Source organism: Euprymna scolopes, chromosome 8 (genome assembly GCF_053919585.1).
Source record: "Euprymna scolopes isolate OS-2025 chromosome 8, ASM5391958v1, whole genome shotgun sequence".
Taxonomy (NCBI): Eukaryota; Metazoa; Mollusca; class Cephalopoda; order Sepiida; family Sepiolidae; genus Euprymna; species Euprymna scolopes.
Window position 1 is genome coordinate 102,756,660 of NC_136489.1, and position 12,616 is coordinate 102,769,275.

At 33.4% G+C, this 12,616-nt stretch overlaps 1 protein-coding gene across 2 annotated transcripts in view; it reads left to right on the forward strand.

Moving 5' to 3' along the window:
- LOC145283685 (poly(U)-binding-splicing factor PUF60-like) overlaps nt 1–12,616 on the forward strand; it is a 74,837-nt gene that overhangs the window by 6,546 nt on the left and 55,675 nt on the right. Inside the window, exon 1 of one of the 2 annotated variants that reach the window (XM_080132711.1) lies at nt 7,014–7,387. The exons of the other annotated variant lie outside the window; for it this stretch is intronic. Within the exon in view, the coding sequence (XP_079988837.1) occupies nt 7,307–7,387 (81 nt within the window). The 5' untranslated portion in view covers nt 7,014–7,306. Of the gene's footprint in view, nt 1–7,013; nt 7,388–12,616 lie in introns of those variants that run through there. 2 annotated transcript variants of the gene reach the window in all.

Consider the following 12,616-nt stretch of genomic DNA (forward strand, 5'->3'; position numbering starts at 1 on the left):
TGCAAAGACAAAGAGGGAGTTCTACAGCATCATTTGCTATGTTTTCTTTGATGACAATACACATGGCACTTGCTTTGTTCACAAAATACAGAACATGGTGACAGATTTCATTAAACAACATTTCACAGGTATCAACAAAATCTATGTTTCAGATGGTTGCGGTGGCCAATATAAGAACATTAAAAACTTTCTTAATCTGTGTTTCCACAAAGATGATTACGCTATCGACGCTGAGTGGATATTTTTCACAACCAGCCATGGGAAATCCCCTTGTGATGGGATTGGTGGTGCAGTTAAACGGGATGCAGCAAAGCAAAGCTTGCAGAGGCCCTTGGACAACCAGATTCTAACTTACAAAGCAGTACTGGAGTTGTGCCAAGTGGAAATTAAATCCGTTGTGTTCTTTGGAATCGACAAGGAAGACATGGTTGAAGTGAGAGATAGAATGGAGAAGAGGTTTGAGGATGCGAAAACAGTACCCGGGCCGAGAAGTAGTCATCACTTTGTTCCACAATCAAGATGCAAGATCGGACACAAACTCTGTGGTGAGGACAGTTCATTTGTTGACATTCACGACTTCAAAATCCCTACTCATGTTGACATTGGGGATGTTCCTCTTTCAACATCCATAACGTGTGTACAACTCGTTCTGGTGGATTGGATTGGTGCAAAAGTAATCCTCAATGAAGGTGATGTTGACGTTCAATTCATGCACCTTCATGTAAAACTTTCACCTGGCCTTGCAGTGCTGACCAGTGTCCTGTTCTTCTTCTAAAAAAAATATCATTTGTAGTATCCACTACTGATGGGACGATTTCAATATTTTTACTGATTCCGATACAATCACCGATTCTGTGCAAAAATCCTGATTCCGATACAATTACAGATTCCGATTCTGATTCCTTATGAATCTATAATTATTTGACTATAAGATTATTTTCCCCTGATTTTCATAAAAACACGTGTTAAATATGCAGATATTTTCCTAAACGTCAAAATTCACTTGTGTGGGATGATGTATCGATTTTAGCTTAACTGGTAATTTAAAATCAATAAATATTTATCATTTTATCATTATTAGCAGCAATGGAAGATTGGTTTGAAATAAAATTAAGTAAAAATAAAAAGACAATTAAAAGAATCGTTTTGGCATCGGAAACTAGGCATCAATTTTTCCGATTCTGATACGCCCAAATTTTCTGATTTTTTCCGATTTCCAATTAATCATCCCAACATTAGTATCCACGTACCTACAACAAACTCAAGTGGAAGGAGCTTTATTATTTCTGACGAGGATTATGATGAAACTGTGATAGCATATTTGATTTGACTGTACTATCCTGCAAAAAAAAAAATCTGAGCCATGTAGCCACCTGGCATAGGTGCTGTTTTTTAGTAATTCCTCCAAAAAAATGGGCTTCTTTCTTCACTAGCTCACAATCAAAAATGGACCAATCACAGGAGGCCATGACAATTTTTGGTGGGTTCAAAAATACACATTGTTTCCACACCACATGCAGTTTATTATCTGGGATTAGCCCATTTTTGAGGTTCGATTGTGAGCTCATGAGGAAAGAACAAAACCCCATTTTTGGAGGAATTCAAGTTCAGACTATCAAGAATGTCTACGAACAAAAATAATTTGATTTCCAATAGTGCCACTTGGTTTTTTGGGCAGTGCTAGACCAATACCCAAATTTCGGCTTAAAAAGTTAAATAACTCAGAAACAGTTCATTTTCAGAGATTTTAGACATCATTTTTGGATTCTTTGTGTAGAAAACCTTGTCAGTGCAAATTTTCAAGGTTCTACCTAGTCTGATAAATGATTTATGTCCAAAAACGTCATTTCATAATGATGTGTATTCACGAGCTAACATAATATACGTAAAATATCAAAATTGCAATATTTCCGGAAGCGCTTAGAGTTAGAGGTTCAAATTTTTAGGATTCTCTAGTTTTTATAATATCATATAGTAGTATTACAAGTTGATTTTTTTCTTTTACGATGATTGTTATTTTATCAACTTGCATGAAAAGAGCTATGTAAAAGATGCTTAAAACCGTTTGAATTATGCAAATACCATCAGTAGTTCAAAAGTTATGAGAATTTTAAGTGCCAAAATTTAGGCTTTTCTGTGGACATTTTTCTTTAGAAGAAGTTGGTTAAATTACGGACCTCAACATTTCAAGAAATGCGGTAATTTCGCCATCATTTATTTATTTTTCAAGCTATTCTCATGAAACTTGGCACACTTGTGTAAAATTGTGTGCTCTTTCTGATTATGCAGTCAGATCTGATGTATCTCTTTACCTTAAGCCATCTCTCTCTCTCTCTCTCTCTCTCTATATATATATATATATATATATATATATATATATATAAAAGCGAAAATGTATGTATGTATGTCCGCTTATTGTGTATGTCCGCAAAAGGATTTTTTTTTCGGCGGCTTCTCGAGGCCGTCGCTCATTTTTAAAACTTTTTATATATATGTCGAAATCATAATATCTATGAGTTACGAACGGGGATCGCCTGTCTATTTAATTTGCCTGACTTTGAAACGTTAAATATTCAACATTTTGGGATTGCCGCATGTTGCTTCCGTTTTTTGGTATAAAAAAAGCGAAACTCGATTTGAATCCCTGGCTCACGACCAGTGGTCTCTAGAAAGCGATTTAACGTTTGGTCAATGTTGGCTTACCGTCGTCATATCAGACGGTTGCTTTCATTTTGAGACGAGACACTCCCCTAATAAACGGGGGAGCTGGTTTTCCCCAAAGTTATGTAAAAACAAACCAACAGAGTTATTGACCTCATTAAAAACTGTCCTGCAGGAAATGTTAACTGCTAAATAGTTATTGCTTACGTTGTCGTCGTGGTAACGCTCGCACAAAATGTTAACTCTACGACTTCCGCTTGACATCATTAAGTGGGGAAACAAAACCAGCCAAAGTTGAGTAAACAAACCGAGAAAAAAAAAAACCTGCCCCGCAGTAAATGTTCATTAATGAGGTCAAATAAAAGTAACGGAATTAACTTTATTGCGGGCACTTGTCAATTCAAACAATCTTCCTGTTACTATTTCTTGGTCGGCGAATGATTAACGTTGCACTTTTTTTTTTTTTCCACACTTGATTATTTTCCAACTTCGCCTCAAGGCTTCGACTTTGATTCTTCCTACTTACCTACCAAAACTTTTTTTTTTTTTTTAAAACAAACACCTGAGCAACGATTTTTTATTCTTTTGTTTTGATTTACCCAAAACCACACACTCCTCCAAATACCCTGGCAACGCCGGGTATCACACGCTAGTGAATTATAAATTTAAATGTACAAATTTCATTTTTTTTTTAAACTGGTGCATGGTATCATACAATGGGTGTCTATGAACAAAACTAAGTATTATAGTGGTATTTAAATTATAGCTTTATTGAGAATAGGCATTTTCCTGCCTCCTCACCAAAGGAGAGTTTAATCTTGGGTGTAGCCATTGAATGCCTAAAGAGCATTCATGGCCGGTATTTACTACTCTCCTCAAAGAAAAAAAAAATTGAGTAGATATGAATTAATCTCAGAAATAAATCAAAGAAAATTTTTCATATAGATTTTGGATTTCTGTAAAAGATAGAAATTCCCATAGTCGACCAGAACTTGCGCATTTTGGGACCAGCCCAATTTTCAATTTTGTAAATCCTCTCTATCTGGCCCAAAATATACCCCTATTTTCTGAGATGCAACCATAAATCGTACTCTACATGAATCCTCGATGTAACTTTCACAGTACCAGGATACCAGGAATCCTGATAAGCAACAACTATATTCACTAGTTGATGATAATTTTTGTCATTTCTATTGTTGTTTGACTGAAAGTTCAATTATGTAAACAAAGAAATAAAACGGTAATTTTTTACTTTGTTTCCACCTTAACATTTAAAATGATTACTTGTCTAGGTTTTAGGGTATGCTGAAAACAGTTATCGCATTTAAATTTTCTGCAAATAAGTAGTTTTCTGGGCACATTAAAAGGGAAGATAAGGTCAGTTTGAAAAGGAAGTTGAGAGGTGGATCGACGAAAAAATCTTAATAACGGTCAGGGAAGGTTGAAGGAATTTTGCCACTCATGGTCGTGGTTCAACCTACTAAGAAGAAAGTTAGACCAATGCTGGATTTCCGAGAATTGAACAAATATATGGCTTGTCACATCAAAGATGGAATTGATGCGTGTGAAGAAGTCATGAGAGAGTTTAGGAGAATAGAATGAGCAATTAAAATCGTGAACCTAAAGTTGACCTATCTTCATTCATGTGGCTGAAAAACTATGGTGGTTTTTTATTTGTTGAATATAAAGGTTGGATTTATTGTTTGACCAGATTAGGATTTGGTCTAAATTCTGCAACAAAAATTATGATGGCAGTTCTTAACACTGTGTTGATTAAAGATGTGATTAAGAAAGCCATCTGCTCTTATATCGATGACTTATTGGTGGACGAGACCGAGGTGATGGCAGAAAAGGTGAAAAACCATGTCTAAACCGTCAGAATTGTTGGAAAATGGAATGACTTTGGGATTAAGATTGCAATGGAATAAGGCAGACAGAACATTTTTCGATATGCGAAAGATTGGTTGGTCATTACCCTGTAGTCAGATGATTGCAAACTGCATGCAAGTTTATTAAAAGGCAGACCGGTAAGAACTGATGGGAAGACGCAATTGACCAGGAAGTGCTGCTCATGATACAAGAAGTCATTGCGGAAGTGAAAAAAGTGGACCGTATAAAAGGAGAATGGTATATAAGAGTCATGAAGGGGTAATATGGAGCGATACTAGCAGCCTGGGATTAGGGCGTAGTTAGATGCTGCTTGGTTGCAAAAAAACGATGATAGCATCCATATCCATAGCTGAGCTCAAGGCTATGATGAAGGGCATCCATCTGGCTTTAAAATGGGGATTTCAGGTAGTGGATGTTGGCGACAGTAGCAACATGGCGACAGTAGCATCATGGGTTGAATCAGATGTGTCAGGAGATGTGGATCAAGACAAGAGGGACAGCAAAGATGCTTATCAAGTGTCCACTTGAAGCACTAGGATACTTGATCTGAGAATTTGGTCTGAATGTAAGTGTCACCTTGGTCACATCGCAGAAAAATAAAGCGGACTGGCTAACCAGAGTGAAGAAGGCCTGATTAAGAGGAAAGAAAGATATGGCTTTGGTGTGCTGTGCATTAGAGCAGCTAAAGGAGCTGCATGAGATGCATCATTTTGGAAAGGAACAAACTTTATACCTAGCAAGAAATGTGAATCCGCATATTACGATGGAAGATGTCCGGGAGGTAATGGAGCAATGTAGGGAATGTCAATCGATTAACCCTACACCAGCTAAACACGAAAAAAAGGAATTGCATGTTGCAGAAAATTGGTAGCAACTGGCCATTGATATCATGCATTATCAACATACACTATATCTGACTATGATTCACTGTGGGTCTGGGAGAGTAGCAATATTGTGAAAAATCAGAATGGAAATGGCTGAAGAGGTAAAGAGAGTTGTTGATGTGTTTATGGAAAGGGAGCCAATGGCAAAAGTTTTGGTGGATAATGGTATGTCTTTCTGCTTGGAAGTTTTTAGAGAGCTATGTGCAAAGTGGAACATTAGGCAATATTTTAGAGCTGTGTGGCATCCTAATGGCAATGAAATCAGACAGCGTTGCACTATAAAAGCTGTGGCATCAAGAAGCCAAATTTCGCCCCAAGAAGCTGTATTTTGGTATAATATGGCACTGAAAGCTGGCCCAAATGAAATATCAGTGCCGCATCTGTTTTTACGTATGAATGGCGACATTCGCTGGCTGTCACAGATAGTGGAACAAGCACAAGCAGAAATCACGGTTGGTGAAAGAGGTACTATAACTGAAGTGCTCTCCAAGAACAAAGTGGCAGTTCACAATGCCATATCACATTTTAGACATATGAAGAGTTTCCTTGCCAGCAGAGAAGTAGGAGGTTGATGAAGTTTCACAAGAACCGATATGACAGTTGCACCACAAACGAAGATGCTCAGTGTGAATGGTAAACTATAAGACTAATTATTGATCTTAAAAATCAAGGGGGCATGTACAAAGCTGATTTTTTTTTTTTTTTTTTTTTGTACAGCATGCAGTGTTTGCGTCAAGCAAGGAGAATGAAGAAAAAAATGGGCGCTATGTTTACTTATAGGCTGGTGATCTCATGTGGGAACAAGACTTCAGGGCATCTAATATATCTAATATGCATATGAAAGGCAGTTGTGTTGATCATAGAAAGGCATCATTTTTTAGCAGAAGTGAGTTTTGTTAGATGTCAATTAGCTTTTGAGACCGAGATTTGTGAGAAAGAAAAGAATTAACTGTCTTGAAATAAAATTCATAAAACATGTGGATTTGTTTAACCAATATATAGATCGATAGGATAGAATGATTGCAATTTTTGGCCATTATTTTCAATCATCTAAAAAAGAAAAAAATTTTGTATTTGACTAATTAAACAGATCTTTAAATTTGATGCAATTTAATAAAATAATGCATTTTAACAAAGGAGAAGAGTCCTTTTTCAACTTCAAATGAAATATTTTCTCATTGTTACACCAAATTTAGGATTAGTGTTGCTTTAAAAAGAAAAAAAAAATGTATAAAACATTTTTATTCACCTTTTTAAAAATAAAGAGGTTTTCTAAACTTTTTGGGAAAGCCAGTTTCGATTGTACTGATCCCTATTTAATTGCTTCCCCAATGAGAGCATAGTCATAAGGTCGGTAAAATCCTATCCCAAAAGGGGTCACTTTGGATTGGGACAAAAATAAAAATTGCCTCAGTCTTTAAGTAATCATTCTTCACTGATCCCGAATAGAAAAGATTAAGTACAGCATCATAACAGATACTATACTCTGCTCAAGCCCGAAGGCCTAGGATTTTTTTTATATATAAAGTGGTAAAGCGGGGCGATAAATCGTGAGAGTTCACGGCCTTGGGTAGTTTCACTTTGGTTTAATGACGTCATAGACAGTGTGTGCGGTTATAGCCTTGTACGCATGCGCCTTGACACAACACAACGACAAAAAAAAATAATCATTCTATTAAACACGCGATATTAATCGGTGTCAAATTTTCTTTTTTTTTGTTGTTGTAATTCCTACTCGAAGGTTGATTTCTTTATTTACGCGAGTCGGTTGATTGTCAACCGTTTTATTTTCTTTTGTTAAAACGGAGAAAAGTTGCATTTTTCTAGAGTTTTCTCCTCGTCTGCTGCATTGTTTTTTTTTTTTTTTTGTAATGTTGTTATCGTCGCCACAAAAAATGGCTACAACGCTTTCTGATTTAAAAGTATCGCCGTCAAATGGTGATGCATTAGAGGTAAGTCGACTTAAATTGCAAACATGTCTAGCGATTCTTCATTCTTATTGAATTCCAATAGGAAAATATAACAAAATAATCCTATTGATTCTTCCTTCCTCCCACAATAACGCCAGCGCCATTTTGTTATCGTGTGGATAATTTTAGTGAATTCAATAATGGCACGGCGGAAAAAAAAATACTGTTTTCCTTTGCTTTAGGGGCGCAAATGAACCATAATATTCGATTTTTATCTTTATTGTCATCTTTCATCTTATCCAAAGATGACTTTTTCTCAGTCAATTTAAGTTTCCAAATAACTCCACGTCGTAAACATCGTGTCGAACATTTGTTTTTTTATCTTATAATAAAAAAAAAAAAAAAAAAAAAAAATCGCCACGATGACTTCTTCGTGGCTATTGGGAAATTCGAAAATGAATTTAAAGCCTGTAAACTGCCACTTAATAATTTTTGACTAAAATAAGAGTTCATAAGTGATGGTATGGTCAAGTATTATAGTTTTATTGTTTTAGAAGAAAAAAAAATCGATGCGCTTAAACTTGAACAAGAAATAAAACATCAAATATGTTTTAACACCTTTTTTGTTATTGGAAAACAGTTAATTTGAATTTGATACTTCTGCAGTTTACGGACCCTGTTATATTTTAGGGTGCTTGTGCAGTTTATAGATTGTGCTGAAATAATATAATAGAAAAACCTTAACATGGGAAGGGTGAGGGGTTTTAAACTATTCTGTACTCTCACCTAACAATTTAATAAACAAAAATTATCGTAAAAATGGAATTTAACTTGAAAATCTTATCAAAAAAAAAAAAAAAATAGCACGTCCGTAAAAAACCGCACAAGCATATTTTTCTCTTTTAAATTGTTTATCGCTGTTTATTCGACTCTTACTGATAAGATTTAACTGCTACTAAGTGCTGCTACTTCCTCTAAGGTACAGTCCGACTGTAGTACAGTCGACAGATCGAATTTTTAAAAATATATCGTTTTAAGTAAAAACAATATTACCTACTTAATTGTCATATCAAAAATAGCAATATATAAAAAAATTACGAAAAATAATTGGGTACTTGTAGAGTTTAATCAATATATTAAAAAAATGAAAATATTGAAAAGTTATATTGTACGTATTCGTTATGGAATAAAGTTTTCATAAAAATAAAAATTAATTCGACAAAATATTTTTTTTTTCTACAGAGGAAAATCAAATTTTAATGAGATCGATCGTATCGTCGCCATTTGTCTATTTCCGGGGACGAGAAGAAAGGGGTGCCTTAAAACGAAAACGTGATTAACAGAGGACAAAATGAAAAAGGACATAGAAACTCTGTAAAATAAGTGGGGGGGGGGGGAGGAAAGGTGCTTCTACACTTTATTGCCGAAATTGGAGACGCCATTTTTTTCACGCACTTGCTGTCCAAATCCAGTGGAGAGACATCATTATATGGCCGAACGAATAACGATTGCTTCCGGAAAGGGAAAGAATAAATTTACCAAAATTATCATTTATTACTTCCAGAAACTTGGTAAAGCGATATTACTGGAGAAAATGAATCTTGACAATTCAAAAAAATGTTTAAAATTATTTATTTGTTCGAAAAAAAAAAAAAAAAAATTTTTTTTATAAAAATCCAATGTTGCTTTCATTTCTAAATGGTTTTCTTAAAATTATATTTTTTTACGCAAACTTTTCAATCAATGTTTTTACAATTATATTTCGATTCCCAGTAAAAAAAAACAATCATTTAAATTAATTTGTTGTTGGCCTTTCAAAGTTGCTTTAATTCCAAAAAATGTATAAAATTATTTATTTGTTCGAAAAAACAAAACAAAAAAACACACACACACGAAAAATAATAATAATAAAAGCTAATAAATGTTTTGGTTTTCAAATGGCGCTCTCCCAGTTTAAACTATTGTGAATGTCATTTCATTTTCTGTTTTTAATAAAAAAAAATGTTCTATGAAAAACTTCCCCATTTTCATTAATTAAATCGAAGCATTTTCAATTAAACAATTACGGATATGTTCTCTTTCACTTTCTTTATTTACTTTTTTTTCATAGTTCTTTCCGGAAGTTTAATTTTTTTGCTATTTATTTCATACTTCGGCCATAGTTTGATATAATGATGTCTCCCCTGGATTTGGACAACAAGTGCGTGAAAAAAATGGCGTCTCCAATTTCGGCAATAAAGTATAGAAGCACAAAAAAAAAAAACAAAAAAAAAAAACACTAAAATATTTATCTAGGTATTTTTACTGCCCATGTTTCAAAATAATCTCGTCAAATTTTGACAAACTTTAAATGATGATTGGAGTTATCTCTCCTGGCGCCCCTTCCTCATCCGCGAAAAACAAGATGGCCTCGACACGATCGATCTCATTAGGCTCGCCCTTTTGTTTATTAAAATGTTATATGAAATTACAATCTAGTTGAAATTAAAAAAAAAAAAAACTAATTTCGTAGTTACTTGGTGTTATCAGCAGTCGATCTTTTTTCTTGCTAGGTTGTACAGTCGACTCGCTAATTTCGTTTCGCTAAAATTTGCGTCCTCATCCACTTTTTCCATCCGTTCGCGGACGCCATCTTGCCGACTAATAAAGTGACATTGCCGATTTTGCTTAAACGATATATTTAAACAATCGATTTTTCGACTATATCTTAACAAGCACACTTCCTCCTTAGATTATTCTTTGGATTTTTAATCTTAAATTTATAAATATTTATTTTTCTGATTCATTTGTGATTTCAATAATTTCTGTTTTCCTTGTGAAAATGAAGCACGTGTATCCCCCAACAAATGTAAAAAGCAATTCGGTACTTATGGAAAATATGGATAGTGCTATTTTTAGATAGGATTTTAAGTTAAATTCAATTTTCACGTTACCTTTTTGCTTAAATTGTTAGGTGAAAGTACATTACAAAATGTTTCTAAATAACATTATTTTCTCAGCCCGGCCTGTATTCTGCATAAGTATCAGCAATCCTGGGTTTGTATTCCTGTACACATAGATTCGAAAAAAATTGTCAAAAAACAAATATATAACAAATAAATGTTATCAAAGGCAAGATAAGTTACTTTTCTACCTAACTGGATATATTTTTCATGTTTTTATTCAATGTAACATGTTTATTCAGCTCGAAAAGCATACAGTGTTTACCGATGTATTGGAAAATTCAAAATTGCGCCCGATACTCTCTTTAACACGGTAAGTTCAGGAAAAGATGTTATAAATAATAAACTAGACAAAATACTGTTAGAAATTCGCTCATATGTTACCGTGACATAAGTTGACATATATTCGGTGTTATTTTAATAGTATTTTGTCTAGTTTATTATTTATAACACCTTTTCCCAAACGTACCATGTTAAAGAGAGTGTCGGGTGCCATTTTGAATTTTCCAATACATCATTAAACACTGCATGTTTTTCGAGCTGAATAAACATGTTACATTGAATAAAAACAAAAAAAATGTATCCAGTTTGGTAGAAAAGTAACTTATCTTGCCTTTGATAACATTTATTTGTTATATATTTGTTTTTTTGACAATTTTTTTTGAATCTATGTGTACAGTAATACAAACCCGCAATCCTTAACAAGGAGAGGGGAGGTTTAACTTTTCTCTTGCCGCGGACGGAACTCTCCTAAAATGAAAACAATTTGCCGAGAGATGTTCAACTGTACACGGGCGCTAAACTTTAGAACAGAATTAAATTTGTTTACAAGTGAATAATTTATGTTATTGAATTCAAATTTATAACCTTTTTTTTATTTTTGAAAACAATCTATTAAAGAAACTTGATACTTAAACTTTGTACTTGTTACTATGCTGAAATAACGTTATTTAGAAAGCCATTCTTAACATGGGTAGGGTAGTTTGTAATTACTCTGTATTTCCACCTAACAATTTAATAAAAAATTATCGTAAAACTTAAATTTTACTTGAAAATACTATTTAAAAAAATAGCAGGTAACAAAAGTGCATAAGCATCTTAAATTTTTTATAAAATCTATAAGCAATGATGAACAAATACTAGGAAAATAAGTATTTAATCCGCCAATATAAAAAAAAAAAAAAAAAAAAATGCCATGTTAATTATTAAATAAGATTTATGGGTTAGGATTTGAAATATTTCATGTTTCGAAATTATTAAATGTAAAATAAATGCATAAAAATGTTTAAAATATTCAGGAAGTTGAAAAGACTGAAACGTTCAAGGTCAAAAGAAACTAATGTTATTAATTCTAATAACCTTGAAAATGCATTTAATTTTTTGCATTTTGCACACCAGATTTCCGTGAATGTTGGCTTGGGCTCGACTGGCAGTTGACGTAAACCGCCGGAATATGCTGAGCGCTTATCAAATTGATCAGCCAATAAAAACCAAAGCAGACGACTTTTATTAAATTGGAAGAAGAAAAAAAGTTTTTAATCATGCACAAAGTAATCAATCCAACACTAACCCTAAAAAATGTCAAGTTTTTATAAGTTTTTTTACTTTTCTTGAAAAGTAAATAAATAAACAAAAAAGAAATTCAAAAGTTTTTAACAAACATTAAAAATCTACGAAAATCCCATTTTTTTTTTTTTTTGAAAAAAACAAAAAAACAAATGCTTCTATTTATTTAAAACAAAATAAAATAATAGGTGCTTCTTCGTTATTGAGCGAAATTCGAAAATGTAAATATTGAATTTCAGGAAAAACCAAAGGTATTTACTTAATTGTCGTATCACAGTAATGGACATATCCAAAAATTACGAAAAACAAAGTAGAGAATTGATGAAAATAGTTTTCAAAGACAATTAGTGAACATAAGGTTTTGCTAAAATAAAAGAAACTGGAGAGTTCGACTTGTAACAAGGGAGGTAATAATTGTTAGCATTGAAAAAGAAAATAAGAAACATGATTTATACTGAAATTGAACTTCAAAAAGAAAAATGAAATTCAAAACGAAAAAAATTGTGTTCCTGTGTAACAATATTCTATAAATAAACATTTTATTTCATGGATTTAAGGCTAAAATTCGTTTATTTATTCAAAAACTAGCGAGGGGTACCCGGCGTTGCCCGGGTGTTTTTCGGAGTATGTGAAAAAACCCCGAAAATGTGAAAAAAAAACAGGTGCCAGTGAAAAAAAAAAAACGAAGCTCTCACGACGCGCAGTTAGAAATAGTAAAGTGTTAAAAAAAAAAAACAGGTGCGCGTTTTTGATTGACGTGACG